This window comes from Triticum aestivum, chromosome 5D, assembly GCF_018294505.1.
Source record: "Triticum aestivum cultivar Chinese Spring chromosome 5D, IWGSC CS RefSeq v2.1, whole genome shotgun sequence".
NCBI classification, from domain to species: Eukaryota; Viridiplantae; Streptophyta; class Magnoliopsida; order Poales; family Poaceae; genus Triticum; species Triticum aestivum.
In genome coordinates this window covers 270,377,169-270,400,983 of record NC_057808.1, presented here as the reverse complement: position 1 = coordinate 270,400,983, position 23,815 = coordinate 270,377,169, and the positions used below count along the sequence as shown (strand labels likewise).

At 50.7% G+C, this 23,815-nt stretch overlaps 1 protein-coding gene across 1 annotated transcript; it reads right to left on the bottom strand.

Moving 5' to 3' along the window:
• Nucleotides 1–702: 702 nt before the first annotated feature.
• LOC123120797 (serine/threonine-protein kinase 16) lies at nucleotides 703–4,919 on the bottom strand. Its single transcript, XM_044540792.1, has 6 exons — nucleotides 4,511–4,919; nucleotides 3,475–3,617; nucleotides 3,086–3,229; nucleotides 2,395–2,580; nucleotides 2,019–2,143; nucleotides 703–1,182 (listed from the first exon to the last, which is right to left on the bottom strand). The coding sequence occupies exons 1-6, from the start codon at nucleotides 4,758–4,760 to the stop codon at nucleotides 954–956; spliced, it is 1,077 nt and encodes a 358-aa protein (XP_044396727.1). The 5' UTR covers nucleotides 4,761–4,919; the 3' UTR covers nucleotides 703–953.
• Nucleotides 4,920–23,815: the final 18,896 nt, after the last annotated feature.

Genomic DNA, 23,815 nt, shown 5'->3' with positions numbered 1-23,815 from the left:
TCATGCGCCCCTTGCTTGCTACGATACAAGTATTTCATGTGTATAAGTGCAAAGTTTTAGGAGACGCCAAAGTTTCAGAAAACTCAAAAAAGAAAATTCCATGTTTTAAAAACACTCGAAAACAATTATGTGAAGACTTATACATGTTCGCTTCGGATCTGTAAACTTTTGTTGAAAAATATTGTGATTTGTAAGCTACACAACAGAAGCAAAATGCCGGCCCAACAAAAATAATCGGCCCATTTTCGTGTATGTTGTTATCTTATCTTTGGAAGCCACATAAGAAAATATATTATTGTAAAAATTCACATGTATGTAGTATACATGTGTGTGCATACATTTAAAATATCAATGTATAAAATCGGCATTTGAATGCGGGGCTCCATGGAGCCCGTCCTCTATTTACACTTTTCGACGTTCTGTACCACTATTGCTAGTGGTGCCCATAACAACCACCCATTTTCCATTTGGACGCTGCCCACGCAAGTTTAGCAAATCCAAATCAATATCTTTCTCTCAAAAATTATGCTACTACAAAATATATGTGAAATTCCTAAATTCAAACATAGTTAAATTTCATACTAAGATGTCATTGTGTTTAAAATTCTTGGATTATCATATCAGTACTTTGAAATGGTTGTGTAGGTTGTTCAACAGAACATGCGCAATTCTCGCTCAAGTAAGATTTGCGGAATCAGGAGAAACCATGAGAATGATTATATCATTTTATTGACCACTGAATCTCACTTTGGCACAAAAAATACATACATCTACAGATATCAGGAACAGCCAGTTCTTAAATCGGTGAAGCCTGCTACAGAAAACATCCTCTTTTTTCCTTCCATACAATGACTATAAGGAACATGTCACTTTCAATGAATCAAGCAGAGATGTTCTATAAATTACATATGAATTCCTTTTCTTCTTTCTGCTGAAGCTGTTCCATTTACTTGTCAAATCGAGTGCTTCGCAATGAGTTTATCAACGTGGATGATAATATCGTCAATATTGGGACGAACTGCAGGATGTGGCTGCAGCATCCAGGTTACAAACTGGCGGAGAGTATCAGGATAGGACGAACCCGTCTCAGTAGGCCACTTCACCTGTGCACTTTTAATGACTGTTACTAGGCTTTCACCAGCAGATTCATCGAGCTCATAATCAAATGGGGATTTTCCATACCTACAATAAATAAGAACATGATCAGATGATCAGAAGCTTGCACTACAGAATCTATAAACTAAGTACTAGATACAACGACATGCCATGGCAATACGCCATGATGACCTATTTGTCTTGATCCAGTTCCAGACAAAAAACTTAAAAAATAGCCCTAAATAATGGATTCTGCAATAAGATGGCCAGTGGACAGATCCAGAAAACAATAGGTAATTATAACTACAAGCCTACTTACAATATAGAAACAGGCTACTGGCATAAAACAGGTCTATGATGTTGCGACCATTTTTTGAAGAATTGTGTCAAAATAGGCTACTTCGGGTTGTGGAGAATTTTGACAAAATACAATATAAAAAGGGTTTCAAATACATGGCAGGATTTCTACGTAACTACATCAGTATTTAACAAAGATGCTGTTTAATTACTACCTCCGTACCAAAATAACTGAAGTTCCGGGTTTGTCCTAAGTCAAATTTGTTTAAGTTTGGCCAATTCTATAGAAAAATATATTAGCATCTAGAACACCAAATTAGTCTCATGAGATTCTTCATGAAATATGCTTTCGTATTATGTGTATTTGGTGTTGTAGATCTTAGTGCATCTTTCTATAGAGTTGGTCAAACTTAAACAAGTTTTACTTAGGACAAACCTAGAACTTCAATTATTTTGGAACGGAGGGAGTACCCCTTAAAAGCTATTGCAAACAACATAAATGAAGTAAACCTTAATTTGATACGAGTAGTTTTAGGCATGGGTACTAACTATCAGTCCCAAAACAATTAACATCAAATGGTGAGGCCATATGTCAGTTCATAAAGTTTCTGCATAAGAGAACTTACATCATAGCATAAAGGGTGCATCCCAAAGACCATACATCTGTCCTCTCATCAATATCGGCGTGGGGTGGGCACTCCCATAATTCAGGTGCCCGGAAATGTGCAGAGCAGTGCTCTGAAGCCCATTCCTACATTAAATAAATTGCCAGTCAAAGTAAGAAGTCCAGCACTCATCATATTTACAGAAAGAAATCATAAAATAATCCATATTAGTTCCCAAATGATTTCTCATACTTGTTGCCAAACTACAGAAATGTGAACAAAAGTTCAACCTTTCTATCAATTACACTAGATTGCCTTACAATCAGCACTGGCTCAACAAACTGTTAATACAAACTATATTAACCATTTCAGTTACCATCTATAACTGTAAAGGTACCTGCAGCTGCAAAGCTTCTGCTTGTGATCTAATAGCTCTTCTTGCTGGGCGAGCACTTTCAAAGTCCATCAAGATAGCAAGATGAGGCTGTTCCTTCCTCTGAGTTATGAGGACATTGTCTGGTTTAACTCCATTGTGAGCATATGGTGGCTCAAAACTGTGCATATGCTTCAGTCCTGCACATAGCTGTAGGCAACACAAATCACATAACTAACAGGCTAATCCTCACAGAAAATTGCTACCAGCAGCAGAAGAAGGGGGTAAAAGAGTATAACTTGCAGTTGTTACAAGCATAAGTAAATCAATTTTGCTAACATCACAGATCAACCTTAGTGATGGTACAGTCCACTTTCGCTATATACTAAATTTAGTAATATCACAAAGGAATATTGAATTAATGGAGAACATAAGAAATGATATCAAGGAAGATCAAACAAATACAATGCATGATCAAGAACAAGATATAAAAAATGGGTCTCAATTTTGATATAAATAAAAACTTTTGGTCTAAACTCTAAAGTGATAAAAAAAATGGGAAATAAAATAAAGGGTAGAAGATTATGAGCCATTTCGGTCATGCCTAATTGTTCCAACATGGTATGTCAAACTACAATTGCACCCCTATTGTAGTTGTCAATAAGGATACAATATCGTATTGTACACAAAGACAGCAGTAAGTATAAGTATTTACCTGGCGAAATATCTGGAGAATGGTGATTGTTGAAAGGTATTCCTTCTTTTCTTGCATGGATTTAGTTACATCCTGCAAGGTTCCATCTAAGTGAACTGGGAACAACAAGTAAGCCTCATGGTTCTGCGACCCATCTTGCACACCCTACATACATATAAGTGCAGATCTATTGGTAACAACACAGATACTTAAATTACCGTATTGTGATACCAATTAAAGCTGCTAAATCTCCATCAGCAGATAGTCAACCATATCTGCTTTTTTTTTGTTACCCAGCATAAGTTACCCAATACTTAAAAAAGTAAATATCACTGAGCTGGAAGATGAAAGATATAGTACTACTATCATGATTTGGATACGGGCATGATATCTATTTGTATCCAACTTACCTTGACTGCAATAATGGCATTTTCAAGAAGTGGAAGTAAATTTGGATGGCTGAATTGAGAGGACACTCGGATCTCCTGCCGTACTAGCTCCAAGTGTTGGTCGCTCTGAATAAAAACTTTCTTCAAAGCATAAGTCCCATCAGCTGAAAAGAAAATCGAGGAGAATGAGATGATAACAAGAAATAAGTGCAACAAATAATAACTGGAAAACCAAACACAATACAACAACCAGAGCACGATGATCCTTAAAAGATGAAGAGTCAAAAGTTATCAATAGATTAGTATTCATCAAGTAATCATATCACTGAAATGCCGTGATATTCGTCTTAGGCCCTTTAGTAGAATATACTAGTCTGTTTTCTACCGATATCGTAAATCTTAGAAAGCAGTTTGATAGATTCGCTTTGAAGGGCGATATTTGGTTGACCATATGCAACTCACAGGATGCTCAAGAGGTTGACACTATTGGACCTAAGCCAAATTTAATGGAGTGGCTAGTTTAGCATGCTGCAGCAATTGGTCTTAAAATGCACTTTCCAATATGGTTCGGTGGTTCCCCAAAATTCGACAAGGCATAAGTTATGCCAATAGAATAGACCGGATCAACAATTGAAAATTATTGTAACCACATAAACTTAAACTAGGACACGGATATGGCTGTCTCTCCGAATCAAGATCATTTGTTAGATCTATCACCGCATGGTTTGATCCATTCGGAATTTTGGATGAGGACAAAATGTGTATACACGAGTTGACAATGTGGGAAGCAATCCAGTAAAGTAGGAGCGAAAAACTACGCAAGTGCTGACATAATTGAGGAGACACCCATAACCTGAAGCAGGATTTTAATGAAATGAGAAAGTTGCCGTGCCGATCTGCGTTGGTGAGGAGGGCACATCTGGATTGACCCAGTCAATGAAGAAAGAGAGGCATTTCGCCGCACGCACGCCGGATTCAAACCAGTGCATGCGTGATCTAACCGACAACACCCTCAGATCTGAGTCAGGGGGTGAAGAGAGCTAGACAAGGTGCGGACCTGAGATGTGTGACGGGTCGACGCCCTTCTTCTTGGCGAGCCCCGCGGCGCCGGGTCCCGCTCCGGCGGTGCCGTCGGAGACCGCGGCGGCGGCGACGACCTCCTTGACGAGGAAGACGGAGGAGCCCGCGGGGCCGGCGTCGCCGAGCCTGCGGAGCACGCGGAAGCGGTAGTCGTTGACCCAGATGTCGCCGCCGCCGCCGCCGACGGTGTCGTACAGCGCGTTGAGCCCGGAGAAGGAGCACCCCATGGCGGACGCGACGTCTCCCCCTCGCGCGAGCGAGCGAGCGAGCGCTTCCGGTCCGAGGCAGGAGGAGGACCGGCTTATTACAATTTGCGCTCGCACACGCGGCGCCCGCGCGTGTTTTGAGTGACGGGGAAATGTCTCGTCCGGGGCGGTGGCACGTCGTAGATCTGGGCTGGGCTGGTGGTGTTGGCGCTTTCGCAAGCAGATCTCGCCTAAAAAGTAGGCCGCTGCCACTATTTTAATCCGTTGAGGTCAGCGGGTCGCGCCACCCTGCGGCAGATCCCGGGTACAGAGCTGTAAATTTGGAAGGTTTCCAACGTTGAAGAAGGGCCAAGAGACACAAAACACCGAAGATTCAACAGATTATCATTTCAGATTTGCTGAAGTTTCATGTTGCTGAAAATTTCATAAGTTACGGTTGATTGTTTAATCGTCGAATTTACTCATGATTCATGCTCGCCGAGTTGAGGTGATAATAAATATGGGTTTGGGCAGATCCAGTGATACCAAATACGCGGAGAGGAGCCGATGACAACGAAAAGGAGGCAAAAATTAATGTTCGTGATTAGAGGTTACGACGTCTCTTCAGCGGAGGCTATATGGATTCAATGTAGAAATTAGGGTAAGGGGTTAGCGATACAACCAGATTAATGACTAGAGTATCCAAGTGCAATGACCATTCTCCCATTGAAGTTTCACAAGTAGAGAAGCGGAAGAAAAAAAGAATACGTGAGCAAGACCATTATTTATGCTCGAGCAGTAACTGAGAAAGAAATGTGTGTGTGATTTAGGTGCAAATTTGAATGTGCCAAGAATGGAGCATCTATCCGGTCATATCGATTTAGTGGCTTTGCATTCATCAACTACTATACATGTCATCCCAATCATGATCATATTATTCCTTTCAACACCGATCCTTTTTGTTAAGCATGTAGGCGGTGTTGCAATCATGTGTGATGTCTTCCTCGTCAAGGTATTCATCAACTTCGAGTTTCTTGAACTACCATTTTCACTCCTTATTTATCAATTCTTAGCTTGAATTCATTTGCACCCTCATGATGAATCTCTTGAATTAATCTAGGGGTTTGCCTTGAAAATATCACGGTTAGGGGGGTGGGGGTCAATTGATGAACAAATGCAATCCAAGAGTGCTCACGTTAATGCTTTAGTGCATTTTCACTCCTCAAGTGAGAACTATGAGCTTAAACGATGAGATTGACTTGTAGGGTCCAACATCACTCTTTGTCACGTAATCCTAGGTCAAATAGCCTGTATATGATCAAGATCACCACATGATTGTTGTTGGTTGTTTTCCCTTATAGCTCCTAGTAGTTATAGCGCATATCGTATCTATGTTGGGTTTAGATTCATGTTGAATGCATGATTTCATTCAAGTTCATCCAACTTGTTACTCTGATTGCTTTGATGTTTGCCATTTTTGTGTCGGTGAGTAAGGTAACCCACTCGGAGGAGGATGCCATACGGATGCACCCAGACCATATCAACCGCCCAAGTGTCTAAAGACTTCCAACCACTACTAGGGAAAACCTTATACACAGAAACTTATCAGTGACGCCGGTTAAAAGGAGGCGCTGCTGCTACTTAGCAGTAGCGCGTGGTCACAAAGGGCGCCACTGCTATCCACATAGCAGTAGCACGGCAAGAAGAAAACGCTCTACTACTATAATTGCCACACCGTTGCCGACAGGCTAGGCATAGTAGTAGCGCCCTTTGTGCATACCGCGCTACTGCTAACAAAATAATAGTAGCGCATTTTAGGGTATGGCGCTACTGCTAAGTTTGAACTTGGCCACATGGCGGGCCCCACTTAGCAGCAGCGCGGACTAATATCCAGCGCTACTGCTACGACCCGTAGTAGTAGCGCTTGTCCCTAACCCGCGTTGCTACTAACCCAAGCTTATCGTCTTTCCCTCCGCGCGGCCGAACCTCACTTTCCCTCTCCGCTCTTCTCACTCTCCCTCTCCACTCTCTCCCACGCCACGCCGTCGTCGCCCGCTGCCACCGGAAGAGATCGAGGTATCTCCTCCATCCCTCCTCCTCCCTTCTCCCTCTCTCCTTCCACCTCCGCTGTCTCCGAAGGTGTTTGTTGGGTTGGCATAGATCAAGATTAGGATTTGTCACTCCGAGTATCGGAGAGGTATCTCTGGGCCTTCTCGGTAATGCACATCATAATAAGCCTTGCAATCAATGTGACTAATGAGTTAGTTGTGGGATGATGTAATACGGAACAAGTAAAGAGACTTGCCGGTAACGAGATTGAACTAGGTACTATGAAGATATCGACGATCGAATCTCGGGCAAGTGACATACCGATGACAAAGGGAATAGCGTATGTTGTCATTACGGTATGACCGATAAAGATCTTCGTAGAATATGTGGGAACCAATATGAGCATCCAGGTTCCGCTATTGGTTATTGACCGGAGAGGTGTCTCGGTCATGTCTACATAGTTCTCGAACCCGTAGGGTCCGCACGCTTAACGTTCGATGACGATTTTGTATTATATGAGTTATGTGATTTGGTGACCGAATGTTGTTTGGAGTCCCAGATGAGATCGCAGACATGACGAGGAGTCTCAAAATGGTCGATAGGTAAAGATTCATATATAGGACGATGATATTCGGACACCAGAAGTGTTCTGGGGCTACCGGGTACATATCGGGTCACCGGAAGGGGTTCCGGACATCCCCCCGGCAACTACATGGGCCTAATGGGCCAAGAAGTGGACAGACCAGCCCCTAAGGGGCTGGTGCCCCCCATGTAGGCCGAAATAGGGGGGAGGAAAGAGGAGAAGAGAGAAAGGAAGGGGAGAGATTCGGCCTCCCCCTTCCTTCTCTCCTCCCTCCTCCTTCCTTCCCCCTCTGGATGAATATGGAAGAGGGAGGCCGAATTGGGAGGCGCCCAAGTAGGATTCCTCCTACTTGGGGCGCCCCCTTGGCTGCCTCTCCTCCCCTCCAACCTATATATATGAGGGGGCACCGCTAGAACACACAACATTGATTCCTAGCCATGTGCGGCGCCCCCCTCCACAGTTTACGCCTTCGGTCATATTCACGTAGTGCTTAGGCGAAGCCCTGCGCGGATCACTTCACCATCACCGTCACCACGCCGTCGTGCTGATGGAACTCTCCCTCGACACTTTGCTGGATCAAGAGTTCGAGCTGAACGTGTGTAGAACTCGGAGGTACCGTACATTCGGTGCTTGATCGGTCGGAACGAGAAGAAGTTTGACTACATCAACCGCGTTGTCAAACGCTTCCGCTTTCGGTCTACGAGGGTACGGAGACACACTCTCCCCCTCTCGTTGCTATGCATCTCCTAGATAGATCTTGCGTGAGCGTAGGAAAACTTTGAAATTGCATGATACGTTCCCCAACAGTGGCATCCGAGCCAGGTCTATGCGTAGATGATATGCACGAGTAGAACACAAAGAGTTGTGGGTGGTGATCGTCATACTGCTTACCACCAATGTCTTATTTTGATTTGGTGGTATTGTTGGATGAAGCGGCCTGGACCAACCTTATATGACCACATTCATGAGACGGTTCCACCGACAGACATGCAACTAGTTTTGCATAAAGGTGGTTGGCGGGTGACTGTTTCTCCGACTTTAGTTGAATCGAATTTGACTGCGGACGGTCCTTGTTGAAGGTAAAAACAACAAACTTGATAAATCACCGTTGTGGTTTTGATGCGTAGGTAAGAACGGTTCTTACTAGAAGCCCGTAGCAGCCACGTAAAACTTGCAACAACAAAGTAGAGGACGTCTAACTTGTTTTTGCAGGGCATGTTGTGATGTGATATGGTTAAGACATGATGTGATATACTTTATTGTATGAGATGATCATGTTTTGTAAAAGTTATCGACAACTGGCAGGAGCCTTATGGTTGTCGCTTTATTGTATGAAATGCAAACGCCATGTAATTGCTTTACTTTATCACAATGCATTAGCGATAGTTGTAGAAGCAATAGTTGGCAAGAAGACCATGACGCTACGATGGAGATCAAGGTGTCAAGCCGGTGACGATGGAGATCATGACGATGCTTTGGAGATGGAGATCAAAGGCACAAGATGATGATGGCCATATCATGTCACATATTTTGATTGCACGTGATGTTTATCTTTTATGCATCTTATTTTGCTTAGTACGGCGATAACATTATAAGATTATCCCTTACTAAAATTTCAAGGTATAAGTTTTCTCCTTGAGTATGCACCGTTGCGACAGTTCATCGTGCTGAGACACCACGTGATGATTGGGTGTGATAAGCTCTACGTTCACATACAACGGGTGCAAGACAGTTTTGCACATGCGGAATACTCGGGTTAAACTTGACGAGCCTAGCATGTATAGACATGGCCTCGGAATGCTGGAGACCGAAAGGTTGAACGTGAATCATATAGTAGATATGATCAACATAGAGATGTTCAGCATTGAAAACTACTCCATCTCACGTGATGATCGGACATGGTTTAGTTGATTTGGATCACGTGATCATTTAGATGACTCGAGGGATGTCTATCTAAGTGGGAGTTCTTAAGTAATATGATTAATTGAACTTAATTTATCATGAACTTAGTCTAGATAGTTTTTGCATATCTATGTTGTAGATCAATAGCTCGCTATATAGCTCCTATATATTTTTGATATGTTTCTAGAGAAAAGTTGAAAGATAATAGTAACAATGACGCGGACTGGGTCCGTGATCTGAGGATTATCCTCATTGCTGCACAGAAGAATTATGTCCTTGATGCACCGCTAGGTGACAGACCTATTGCAGGAGCAGATGCAGACGTTATGAACGTTTGACAAGCTCGGTATGATGACTACTTGATAGTTTAGTGCGCCATGCTTTACGGCTTAGAACCGGGACTTCAAAAACGTTTTGAACACCACGGAGCATATGAGATGTTCCAAGAGTTGAAATTAGTATTTCAGACTCATGCCCGTGTCGAGAGGTATGAGACCTCTTACAAGTACTTTGCCTACAAAATGGAGGAGAATAGCTTAGCTAGTAAGTATGTGCTCAGAATGTCTGGGTACTACAATCGCTTGAATCAAGTGGGAGTTAAACTCCCAGAGAAGATAGTGATTGACAGAGTTCTCTAGTCACTATCACCAAGTTACTAGAACTTTGTGATGAACTATAATATGCAAGGGATAACGAAAATGATTCCCAAGCTCTTCGCGATGCTCAAACCGGCGAAGGTAGAAATCAAGAAATAGCATCAAGTGTTGATGGTTAATAAGACCACTAGTTTCAAGAAAAAGGGCAAGGGAAAGAAAGGGAACTTCAAGAAGAATGACAAGAAAGTAGCCACTCCCGTGAAAAACCCAAAGCTAGACCCAAGCCTGAAACTGAGTGCTTCTACTGCAAAGGAAATGGTCACTGGAAGCGGAAGTGCCCCAAATACTTGGCGGATAAGAAGGATGGAAAAGTGAACAAAGGTATATTTGATATACATGTTATTGATGTGTGCTTTACTAGTGTTTATAGCTACCCCTCGGTATTTGATACTGGTTCAGTTGCTAATAGTAGTAACTCGAAATAGGAGTTGCAAAATAAACAGAGACTAGTTAAGGACGAGGTGACGATGTGTGTTGGAAGTAATTCCAAGGTTGATACGATCACCATCTCACACTCCCTCTACCTTCGGGATTAGTATTGAACCTAAACAAATGTTATTTCATGTTTGCGTTGAGCATTAATACGATTAGATCATGTTTATTGCAATACGATTATTCATTTAAGTCAAAGAATAATTGTTGTTCTGTTTATATGAATAATACCTTCTATGGTCATATACCCAATGTGAATGGTTTATTGAATCTCGATCGTGGTGATACACATATTCATAATATTGATGCCAAAAGATGCAAAGTTGATAATGATAGTGCACATATTCGTGGCACTGCCGTTTAGGTCATATTGGTGTAAAACGCATGAAGAAACTCCATGCAAATGGGCTTTTGGAATCACTTGATTATGAATCATTTGATACTTGCGAACCATGCCTCATGGGCAAGATGACTAAAACTCCATTCTCCGGTAGAATGGAGCGAGCTAATGACTTATTGGAAATAATACATACCGATGTATACAGTCCGATGAGTGTTGAGGCTCGCGCCGGGTATCGTTATTTTTTGACCTTCACAGATGATTTGAGCAGATATGGGTATATCTACTTGATGAAACACAAGTCTGAAACATTTGAAAAGTTTAAAGAATTTCAGAGTGAAGTGGAGAATCACCGTAACAAGAAAATAAAGTTTCTATGATCTGATCGCGGAGGCGAATATTTGAGTTACGAGTTTGGCCTTCATTTAAAACAATGTGGAATAGTTTCACAACTCACGCCACCTGGAACACCACAACGTAATGGTGTGTCCAAACATCGTAACCGTACTTTATTAGATACAGTGCGATCTATGATGTCTCTTACCAATTTACCACTATCATTTTGGGGTGATGCATTAGAGACAGTTGCATTCACTTTAAATAGGGCACTGTCTAAATCCGTTGAGACGACACCGTATGAACTGTGGTTTGGCAAGAAACCTAAGCTGTCATTTCTTAAAGTTTGGGGTTACGATGCTTATGTGAAAAAGCTTCAGCCTAATAAGCTCGAACCCAAATCGAAGAAGTGCGTCTTCATAGGATACCCAAAAGAAACTGTTGGGTACACCTTCTATCACAGATCCGAAGGCAGGATTTTTTTGCTAAGAATGGATCCTTTCTAGAGAAGGAGTTTCTCTCGAAAGAAGTGAGTGGGAGGAAAGTAGAACTTGATGAGGTAATTGTACCTTCTCTCGAATTGGAAAGTACCTCATCACAGAAAACCGTTCCCGTGATGCCTACACCAACTAGAGAGGAAGCTAATGATAATGATCATGAAACTTCAGATCAAGATACTACCGAACCTTGTAGGTCAACCAGAACACGTTCCGCACCAGAATGGTACGGTGATCCTGTTCTGGAAGTCATGTTACTAGACCATGATGAACCTACGAACTATGAAGCGATGATGAGCCCAGATTCCGATAAATGGCTTGAGGCCATGAAATCTGAGATAGGATCCATGTATGAGAACAAAGTGTGGACTTTGGTGGACTTGCCTGATGATCGGCAAGCCATTGAGAATAAATGGATCTTCAATAGGAAGACGGACGCTGATGGTAGTGTTACTATCTACAAAGCTCGAATTGTCTCAAAAGGTTTTCGACATGTTCAAGGGTGTTGGCTACGATGAGATTTTCTCACTAGTATCGATGCTTAAGTCTGTCCGGATCATGTTAGCAATTGCCGCATTTTATGAAATCTGGCAAATGGATATCAAAACTACATTCCTTAATGGAAAAAGAGTTGTATATGATACAACCAGAAGGTTTTGGCAATCCTAAAGGTACTAACAAATTGTGCAAGCTCCAACGATCCATTTATGGACTGGTGCAAGCATCTCGGAGTTGGAATATACGCTTTGATGAGGTGATCAAAGCATATGGTTTTATACAAACTTTTGAAGAAGCCTGTATTTACAAGAAAGTGAGTGGGAGCTACCGGGGGTTTGGTGCGACATATGCCAAAGGATGGCTAATCATGATGGGGTTAGTAAGACGTCGCCGGTGCCAGGAAGCGGGATGAGGCGAAGACATGCACGCCGACAAAGCTTACCCAGGTTCGGGGCTCTTCGTGGAGATAACACCCCTAGTCCTGCTTTGCGGGGTCTCCGCATGATCACTCAAGCAACAATGGTGGCTACAAGCTTGCTCCTTGAGCTGTTTCTCTAGAGGGGGAAGGAGAGCAAGTCTAGCCCTAGCTTCCTCTCTCTATGTGGGTGCGTGGGTGAATAAGAGGCTGAACCCTTTGCATGGGTGCCCTGGGGGGGTTTATATAGGCCTACCCCCCAGGGGTACAATAGTAATCCGGCCGGGTGTAGGCCCAAGTCGTCAGTGTCTCTGGTCGCCGGCTTCTCCGCTGGCTGGTGGGTCCCGCCGCCTGGTGGGTCTCGCCGTCTGTTCGATACTTGGCCGACAGGCCGTACCCACCGCTTGCGGGTCGTGCCGGCTGCCCGATACTGTAGCGAGGTGGCTAATGATGCGCGCTTTGTCGGTGGAGGCGTGGCTACAGTGTCGTCGCCTGGTGGGCGTTCACTGTAGCCATTCCCCGTCTCATCTGGTTAATGACGCGTGGGTCCCCAAGAGGGGGTGGGCCGCCTCGTCGTCTCTCGGCTTCTGCTGAGCCGACTGGCCAGGGACGGCCGCCCTCCGGTCTTCTCATTGTCAAGTGGGGCCCGCCGCCTGCGGGCCGTACCGACAACCCGTCGTAGGGGCACAACAGTGCTGCGCCGAACGGAGGAACCCCGCTTGGTACGGCGCACTGTGGCCTTGCTATGTCCTAGGCTAGGGGCGGCGTGGCGTGCTGTAGCCACGCCCCGTCTCGTCATATTTATGAGGGTGCAGACTCTGAGAGTGCTTGAGGCCGCCTGCTGGGAGCCGGCCTCTCCAGAGGCCGCCTGCCAGGAGTCGGCTTGTCTTGAGGCCGCCTTCTAGGCCATGCCGCCTTCCAGCAGCCGGCCGCCTGGACCAGCCGGTAGCAAGAAGGCAGCGCTTTGGTCTTGGATTCTTGAGGGGCACAGTCGGCCCCGATGTCTTGAAACGCCATGGAGAGCAGATGAGGCTACCCGTGGCTAATTACTCCGATAGTAGTCCCCGAAGCTGGTGGGGCGCCGCGGATGAAAGGGACGTGGGGCCGCAGTAGCTTCCTACTACGAGTATTTTGTTGATCTTGCTTCATCCGTCTTCCGGAGCGCCGACCGCGAGGAGTCGGACTTGACCAGGCTGCTGCCTGGTGGTTTTCAAAACATCGAGGCGGGAACCAAGTGGCGCGCTGGCCTAGCCCTAGGCCAGCCACCAGCTATTCGCGCGCCACGTGGCGCCAGCAGGCCAGGGGTCCTGCCAGCCCACGCACGCGATGGGACGTGGCCGTAGGCCAGGGCCCGCCACTACCGGGCCTTGGCCTGCGTGCGGATCCGCTATGGCCGAGGCGGACGGTTGGGCTTCTGGAGCGCATTTACCCCACGCTCTTTACTGCGCGGTTAGTGCGGGGACGTGGGGTGGTGGGCGCAGTTAATCCCACGAACCCCACGCTCCGCCCCCTCGGCTTCGCAGCCCGGGGCTACAAATAGGGGGAGGAGGGGGGGCACTAGCACGCACGCCCACCTCCTCCTTCTCCTTGCTCTTCTTTTTCTTTCTCTCCGCCGCCACCGCACCCCCGCAGTCTCGCCAGAGTGCCGTCGCAGCTTCCCGTGGCCAAGCCTTTCTCCCCCGCGGCGCGCTGTTCCGCCGCGGATCCGCTCCTCCTCCACCGTGTCGCACCTCCATCGAGCCTTCAACATCCATGGTGCGCGACAAGGCGAACTCCGGTGCCTGGGACGGCTCCAACGTACAGCAGGACCACCTCGACTTCTTGCGCGACACAAGGCGGATGCCCGGCGCAGGCTATGTTGAGGCGCGCATCCCGCCGGTGATGGAAATCACGCCGGCGCCGAGAGACGGCGAGCGCGTCGTGTTCTGGACGCATTTCCTCCACGGCTTCGGCTTGCCGGTCAGCAGTTTTCTTCGCTCCTTCCTCGAGTTCTACAACCTTCAGCCGCACCACCTTACGCCCAACACGGTGGTGCTGCTTTCGTCCTTCGTCACGATGTGCGAAGGCTATCTCGGCATCCTCCCCACACTCGAGCTGTGGGGGAAGTGCTTCTACACCAAGCTCGGCGTCGCCGCCAAGGACGAGCCGGCCGAGTGCGGCGCCTTCGTCGCGTGCGGCGCCCAGGAGCCGGCAACCGCTTTCCCCCCATCACTCTGATCCAGTCTGTCAAGCTGTGGTAGAAATCCTACTTTTATGTGAAGAATGCCGACCCAGCGGTGGACTTCCTCAACCTGCCGCCCTATGAAGCCGGCCCGCCGGCTGAACCGCGCTCCAGCTAGACGTACAAGCCGAAGCACCTATCGGCCTCCGGCGCTGCCGCTGTCACCAGGCTCGAGGAGATGACGGACCTGGAGGGTCTCTAGGCAGCCGACTTGCTGACGGCCTTTGTGACGTGCCGGGTTCTCCCCCTCCAGGGCCGGCCTCACATGATTTGTCAGATGAGTGGTCACCGGGACCCATGCCGGTTGTCCACCCGTGAGATGCCGGTGGCGGAGGTGGCCCACATGGTGAATGAGATCACGAACCTCAAGCTCGCGACGGACTGGCGGTTTGGCAAGCCGCCATACTCCTGCGCTAATCCGCCTCCTGCCGTAAGTTCTCGATTCTTCTCTCTTTTTTGGTCTTTATTTCTTCTGCCGAGTTCTGGCTTGCCGACTGAACAGTTGGACATATCACAGCTCCTTCCGACCGCGCAGCCGGCCGACACTCTGGCGCAGGGCCAGGTCTTCATGCCGGACCGGGTGGTGAGTGACGCGGACGACCCTGATTTGGGGGCGGCCGCCTTGGAAGACGACGCCACAGGCGGTGGCGACGGGGCAGGCAGCTCCGGTGGAGGAGGCGGCATCGAGGCGTGGTCGGATGACGATGCCTCGGAGGTCGGGCGGCGCCACCAGCCGGCCGGCAACAGGGCGAGGGCGAGCTCCTCAGCGGTGCCATCTGCACCAGGCGGCGCGCCGAAGCGCCGAGCCGGCACGCAGCTGCACGGCGCCCGGCCGAAGAAGCCCAAGGGCTCGGCTGCGGTGACCAGACGAGAGGAGGCTGCCTCGAAGGCCGTCCGGTTCCAGAGGGCCACGAAGCAGACACCGATGGTGCATGCGTGAGTGCCTACACCTCCTCATGCTTTCTTTTGTTTTTGTAAACTTTTACTGAATTTTCTTCAACTCATGCGAATCAGGGCACCGCTCTCTCTTGAGCGGTCGACCTCCGCCTCCATCGTCGGAGGGCCGGAGGGCTCCACCAACACCTGCCGTGTGGACCCGCGCGCCGAGCTCCAGGCGGCAACGCAGCGGAACGCGCGGGAAGCGCGCGAGGAGAAGGAGAGGGCGGACCAGGCGAAGCCGGACGCGGCGGCCAGGGCCCTGGCCTATGCCTTAGCGAAGGCCCAGGCGGAGAAGGCGGCCAAGACCCAGGTGGACGCGGCGGTCGGGGCGCAAGTGGGGGCGGCCATAGGTGGCCAGGCCCCACTGCTGATCATTCCGCTGCGCTCCATGCCGCCAGCGACGGATGTCTTGGCGCCGACTGGAGGGGCCGGCGTCGACCAGCCGGCCGTGGAGAGGGAGGAGGAAGACGCCATCGTCCCAAGGCCGCAGGAGCCCCAATAGATGCCGGCTGCTGAGGCCCAAGACAGTCGTCCCAACGTGCCGCCAGCATCTCAAGGCGGTGGCGAGCTGGTGGTGGGGGCGACTTCTGTCGTTCGGACCCCGACACGTCGGCGTGCAGCAAAGGCGACCTCGGCTCTGCGACCCCAAGAGATTGGAGCTTCGAGCTCATCGGTTCCTGACGCCGAAGCCACCAGCTCCGTGCCGATGGAGTGGTTGCATGGGGGCGGGATGGGCACCCTGATCAAGGCGGCACAGGACGTCCAGGCCGACTTCAGGGCCGAAGCCGCCGCCCTTCAGCAATGCATGAAGGCGTTCGTGAAGACGCGGGCCACCGTTCGGGTATGTATCTTGCTTCTCGCTTTTGATTTTTGGGATCTTCGGCGGGGGCGCGCTAGCGCACCCGCTGGGTGTAGCCCCCGAGTTCCGGTCCGACTGCTGAGCAGTCGGGCAGGAACTGGGCTCTGAGCTCTGACTCCCCTTTCTTTCTGTTGCTTCGTTGTAGGACTACCACAACGTCCGCGCATCCACCTTCAACGCCTAGATCAAGGAGCTGGACAAGCGGACCGCGGACCTGGTTGAGAGCTGGAGTGAGCACTCCATCCTCTTTCTTCTCGCGGGGGCGCGACAGCGCACCCGCTGGGTATAGTCCCCGAGATGCGGGCCGACTGCTGAGCAGTCGGGCCGGATCTTCCGACAACCACCTTTTCTTGCTTCCTTGTTGAATAGTTCAATCCATCGCGGGGGCGCGTCAGCGCGCCCGCAGGGTGTAGTCCCCGAGATTCGGGTCGACTGCTGAGCATCCGGGCCGGATCTTTCCGGCGTTTGCTTTGTCTTTGTTGATCATTGATTGTTTTTTCTTCTTTGCCTTCGTAGGTGCCAATGCCACCCTACACCAACGACTCGGTGAGGCTCAAACCGTGCTGCGCGCCAGGGAGGCGGCGTGCCTCAAGGCGGAGCAGGAGCGTGACCGCCTGGCCAAGCAGCTGGCTGACCAGGAAGACGCCCATAAGGCGGAGCTGCAGAAGCTCAAGGACGTGGAGGAGGCTCTCCAGGCCGAGTTTGAGAGTCAGTGCTCGAACTGGGTTGACACGCAGAAAGCCCTGGAGGCCGTCTACGTCGAGATCGAGGATCTGCTCGATGGTACATTGCTCTTTCCTTGTTCTGCCTGCCGATTTGTCCTGCGTGCTTGCCTCTGCCTTCTAATTTCTTTCTTCTTTTCCTGAGCAGAGTATTTCCCCGGCTACTCCGTCGCCGCCAACCAGGTCGTCGAGGCCCACCGCGATGAGCAGAGGCAGGCTGGCATGACGGTTGCGCCCAATGCCCCTCGAACTCTTGCCGAGGAGATGGTTGCCATCGAGGCTCGTCTCCAGCCGGCGCATCGGGCTCTTCGTCGTCTTCAGCATGCTGGAGCTCAAGTGGTCGCCGCCCTTTGGCCGGGCACTCCCATTCTACGCACCGCCAGCCAGACCTCCGACTGGTTGGAGGTGGCCATCGGCCGCATTAAGGCGTGGAAGGGCTCCTCCGCTCGGGCAGGTGCGTGCCGAGCTTTGGAGTTTGTCAAGTGGCTGAATTTGGACCAGCTCGCCACCCTTCGAGCCGAAGCCGGCGCAGAGCTGGAGGCGGTGGCGCCTTAGCTTCGTCATCGCGCCGTGGCGATCGTCGAGTATACGGACACCAGCGTCTTCCTCCCTGAGCTGGACGAAGCGGGCGCCGAAGTGTCGCCCAATTGGTTCGGGCTGAACCCAAAAGGCGGCGAAGACTCGGTGAAGGAGACCGCGTCCAGCGATGAAGGCGAAGAGGAGGAGGACGAGGACGAGGGCGGCGAAGGCGACACGCTGGGTGGTGAAGATGACGGTCGGCCTCAGCCTGACCAGGTCTCGACCAACGGGCGAGATGCCGGCGAGCCGACTACTACCGGTGCTGACCAGGCCGAGACCCACCAGGCGGCCGCCCCACCACCCGAAGCCTCTACCTCCGCCGGCCTCTCCGATCCGGCTGCTGCTCCTTTGGCCTAGGTGGCCAAGTTATCTTTCTTTTCCCTGTTTTATAATTCTCGAACAAAATTTGTTAAGTTCACGCAATTCCACCCGCCGGGGGTGTATTCAAACTCCATTGAATGCTGGCCAAGGGCCTTTTCCTGTAAAAAGTAATCTTTTTCCGATTTCTGGCTTGTCTTGCTTTTCTACTTCTTTAGCTTTTCTCCTTTGCCGTCTTCCCTTGGCTGCCGTCTTGCCAGTCGGACAGCCGCTCTGCAGTCTGTGACTGGATCAAGTACTTGGTCGTTTGGGAAGAACAAGTACTTCAGCCGTTCGGTAGAATGTAGCAATTTAAGTTAGAAATCGGCCGGCCGGGTGCTCAGCAGCCGGTCGGCGAGGGAGGAGCCGACTCGGCCTATGCAAAATGTTTTTAGTCCTTAGCCATTTTTCGTGTGGGCAACGTTTCCTGCCTTCATCTCTTGCCGGCCGGACAGCCGCTCTGCGAGATGCGGCTTGTGGCAAGAGAGGGCTTAGGTGCCGGCACACTACTTGTCCGACTGCAGGTAACATAAGCATAGTACCAGGCGGCAAGCCCCCGGGCCGACTGGTCGAACCCGGTGCAAGGCAAAATAGTGAAATAACACATTCATAGGCGTAGAACTTATCATATAGATAAAGGGGGGGTAGCCCTCGAGTGCTCCTCGAGGGCCCCGATGTCTTAGTGCTTTAATACAAAAGGCAACGTGATACATACTGAATCAATTGTAAAATCTTTGGAGGAGGTTTGCATTCCATGGGCGCTCCGATTCCTTGCCCGAGTCATCTCTCTTGCGAGCTCTGGGCTTCTGTGCGTCGATGAGGTAGTAGGAGTCGTTCCCTAATGCCTTGCTGACGATAAAGGGGCCTTCCCAACGGGCCGAGAGCTTGTGCTAGCCGACTGTTCGCTGGATCAGCCGGAGCACAAGGTCTCCCTCCTGGAAGGATCTTGGCTTGACCTTCCGATTGTGGTAGCGGCGCAGACTCTGCTGGTAGATGGCGGACCGGCTGAGTGCTAACAGTCGGCCCTCCTCCAGCAGATCGACGCCGTCTTCTCGCGCCTCCTTCGCTTCCGCCTTAGTGTACATGGTGACGTGGGGTGAGTCAAATTCAATGTCAGTTGGGATGACGGCCTCGACACCGTACACGAGGAAGAATGGAGTGAAGTCGGTTGATTTGTTCGGAGTGGTGCGGAGGCTCCAAAGGACGGCCGACAGCTCATCGATCCAGCAGCCAGCCGACCGCTCCAAGGGCTCGATCAGTCGGGGCTTGATGCCGGAGAGGATGAGGCCGTTTGCTCGCTCGACTTGGCCGTTTGACTGCGGATGGGCAACGAACGCTAGGTCTAGTCGGATGCCCTGCGTCGCGCAGAAACGGGCCAAGGCTCCTTTGGCAAAATTTGCGATTACCAGTGATGATGCTGTGCGGTACTCCGTACCAAGTTGTGATGTCCGCAATGAAAGTCACGACAGTCAGCCCATTCAGCTTCTTGATTGGTTTTGCTTTAATCCACTTGGTGAACTTGTCCACGGCGACAAGCAGATGGGTCATGCCACTGCGTGCTGTCTTGAATGGTCCCACCATATCCAAGCCCCAGACGGCAAAGGGCCATGCTAGGGGAATGGTCTTGAGTGCCGAAGCCGGTAGATGTTGTTGCGAGCTAAACTTCTGACACCCTTTGCAATGCTTGACTAGATCCTTGGCGTCCTCCAAATTAGTCGGCCAGAAGAACCCGTGGTGGAAAGCTTTGGCCACGAGTGATCTGGAAGCCGCGTGGTGGCTGCACTCACCTTGGTGGATATCTTTTTGGATTGCTTGGCCCTTCTCAGCTTCTACGCAGCGCTGGAAGACTCCGGTCACGCTGTGCCTGATGAGCTCTCTATTTACTATCATGTAGGCTCCTGCTCGGCGCTGTACTTGTCGGGCCGAGATCTCATTGGCCAACAGCTCTCTATTCACCAGAAACTTGAGGATGAGCTCTGCCCATGATGGTGCTTGAATCTCTTCTACTGTCACTACAACCACTTGCACGAGGGCGGTTGGGCCGGGAGGCGGCGGGTCGGCGTTGATTGCCGCTTGCTGCGTGGCTGAAGTCCCCGGGCTGACTGCCGCAGCCCCCGGGCCGGGTGCAACTGCTGCAGTCACCGAGCCGCTTGGTGAAGTCCCCGAGCCGCTTGGTGAAGTCCCCAGGCCGACTGGTGCAGCCCCCGGGCCGGGTTGTGAAGTCCCCGGGCCGGGTGCGACTGCCATAGTCCTCGTGCTGCATTCTCAGGTCCACGAGCCAGCTGCTGTGGCCCTCGAGTCGGATCCAACTGCTTCGGGAGGAGCCAGCACAAAGATGGACCCAGATTCTGGGAAAGGCTTGATCAACGGCTTGAGGAGGCGCTGAAGGGAGACACCGGCTGGTATTGCTTGCCGGGTGGAGCCGATTCGTGCCAAGGCATCTGCTTGCTCATTGTCGGCTCTTGGCACGTGAAGGAACTCGCACCCCTTGAAGTATCCGCTGAGTTGCTAGACGAAGAAGCGGTAGCTTGCCATATTTGCGTCCTTGGCGTCCCAGTCACCAGAAGACTGCTGGACCACCAAGTCGGAGTCGCCGTAGCACAGGATCCGGCGGATGCCGATCTCTTTGGCCAACTGGAGGCCGTGTATTAGTGCTTCATACTCGGCCACATTGTTGGAGGTGGCAAAGTGGATTTGCAGTGTGTATTTGAGCTTGTCGCCTTTGGGAGTGGTGAGGACGATGCCGGCTACCAAAGCAGTGCGCATCTTTGATCCATCAAAATGCATCCGCCAATGAGTGGAGTCCGAAGCTAGCGGCAGGTACTGGGTCTCGGCCCAGTCGACGAGGAAGTCGGCTAGTGCTTGGGACTTGATGGCGGTGCGTGGCTGGTAGAAGATGGTGTAGGGGGCCAACTCGATGGCCCATTTGGCCACTCGGCCAGATGCATCTCTGTTGCCAATGATCTCAATGAGTGGGGCAGTGTAGACAACCGTGATCGGGTGCTCTTGAAAGTATGGCTTCAGCTTCTTGGCGGCGAAGTGCATGCCGTAGCACATCTTTTGATAGTGAGGGTAGTTCTGCTTTGAAGTTGACATCACCTCGCTCAAATAATACACCGGCCTCTGGACCGGTTGTGCCCTGTCGTCCTCCGGGCGCTCCACCACTATGACTGTGCTGATCACCCGGCTGGTGGCAGTGATGTAGAGGTACATGGGCTCTTTAGCAGTCGGAGCCGCCAGGACAGGCGGCGTGGTCAACATCTTTTTCAGCTGGAGAAAAGCTTCATCCTCCTTGTCGTTCCACTCAAAATGAGTGGTCTTCTTCATGAGCTGGTACAGGGGAAGAGCCTTCTCGCCCAGCCGACTGATGAACCGGCTGATGGATGCCAAGCAGCCGGTGAACTTCTGGACGTCTCACAGTCGGGTAGGCTTCTCCATCCTCTCGATGGCTTTGATCTTCACCAGGTTGCACTCAATGTCGCGTTCTGAGACCAGGAAGCCAAGGAGCTAGCTGGCTGGTACTCCAAACACGCACTTTTCTGGGTTGAGCTTGATTTGAAATCGGCGCAAATTTTCAAAGGTTTCCTTGAGATCTTTGAGTAGTGTGTTGTGCTTCTCCATCTTCACCACAATATCATCTACGTAGACGTGGGCATTTTTGCCGAGTTGCTTGAGGAGGCATTTCTGCATGCAACGCTGAAACATGGCACCGGCATTTCTCAGGCCGAATGTCATGGTTAGGTAGCAGAAGGCTCCGAATGGTGTGATGAAGGCGGTCTGTCGGTTTCAACTTGATCTGGTGGTACCCTGAGTAGGCATCCAAAAAACTCAACAGCTCGCATCCGGCTGTGGAGTCTATCACTTGGTCAATCCTTGGCAAAGCTGGCTGCCAACAGACGGGCGATCTCTTCTCCCATGATTCTTCTCTTCTCCTCCGATAGTCGGCGGAGGGGTTGCTTGACTGGCTTAGCATCTTCTCTGACATGTAGCTTGTGCTCGGCGAAATCCGTCGGAACACCCGACATGTCCTTGGGGGACCATGCGAAAATGTCCTGATTCTCACGAAGGATATCGACGAGCTCGCTTTCCTATTTGCTGTCAAGGTTTGCACCTATGACAGCGTACCTCTCCGGGTGCTCTGGGTCCAACGGTATCTTCTTTGTCTCCTTGGCCGGCTTGAAGGATCCTTCGGCTTCCGACTCCTTGGGATCGAGGGACATGTCTGCCTGCTTGCCGGCCATGGCCACAACCCGGTCAAGGAGCCGCTTCTCGGCAGCGATCACAAGGGACTCGGCCAGCCGGCTGCTAGTGGCCGCACAGTCGGACGAGTTCTGGTAATCTCCGGAGATGGTAATGACTCCCTTGGCGCTTGGCATCTTCATCTTGAGGTAGGCATAGTGTGGCACCGCCATGAACTTGGCTAAGGCAGGTCGGCCAAGCACTGTGTGTGGTATGGGCTTTCCAGGTCAACTACCTCAAACCAGATGGGCTCTCGGCAGAAATGATCTTTGTCTCTGAAGAGGACATCTATCTTGATCTTGCCGATTGGTGAGTGAGAAAGGCCAGGAACTATGCCATGGAAGACAGTCCGACTGGGCAGAAGGTGCTTGGGTTTGATCTTCAATTTCTCCATGGTGTCACGGTACAGGATGTTGATGCTGCTGCCGCCATTTATCAGGATTCAGGAGAAACGAGCAGCTCGCCTTTCTGTAGCAAAGGTTGCGTCCAACACCAAAGCGTAAGAACCCGGAGAAGGCATTACTTCCGGGTGGTCAGCTCGGCTCCAACTAATTGGCTTCTCTGACCAGTGCATGAACTCTGGGGCTTCAATGGCTACGACATTCACCTCTCGGGACTGTTGGCGCCGGCTGCGCCTGTCATCGGCCACACTGGTGAAAACAACATATGCTCTGTGCTCTTCAAGGAATTCATCTTGAATGGCGCCAACTGCTGGGCGGGCCGCCGGCTGCTGAGGAGGCGGAGGTGGATGGCCAGCAGGCGGCGGAGGTAGCAGTCCTTCGCCCTTGGAGATTTGCGTGAGCCAGTGACACTTCCGAGTGGTGTGATTGGACGGCTTTGCGCCGCTATGGAACTTGCAGGGAGCATCGAGGGTTTGCTCATAGGAGAAGGCGGGCAGCCAATTCAGCTTGCCGCCTCTCTGACGCTTGGGTTGGGGCTGCCCTTCTGGCTGCTGGTCTTCGACTGTTGCCACTTGCCGGCTGGTGGAAGCCGGCATCGGGGCATTGAGCTTGTTGTCGTTCTGCTGCTAGCGCCGACTGGAGTCATCAGCCGGTGTCCGAGGAGCCTGAGGAGCCACTTTGCCGGATGCATCGACTTGAATCTCCGCCTTCATGGAGGAGTCGGCCATGGCGTACTTGTCTGCTATGATCAGCAACTCGTCGAGGGTGGCTGGCTCGTCGCAGAGAAGTCGGTGCTTGAGGAGGGTGCCTTCTCTGCACCCGGCTGTGAAGTACTCAATAGCTTGCACCTTGTGCACGCCCTCGCAAGAGTTGCGCAGCTCAACCCAGCGCGTGAGGTAGTCGCGAGTCGACTCATTGGGGCCTTGGACGCACAAGGAGAGCTGGCGAGGCTTGGGCGGCCGCTTGTACATGCTGGTGAAGTTGCGGACGAAGGCTTCAGTGAAATCTACCCAGCTGTTGATGTTGTAGGGCTTCAGGCTATTCAGCCATGTCCGGGCGGTGCCCTGGAGCA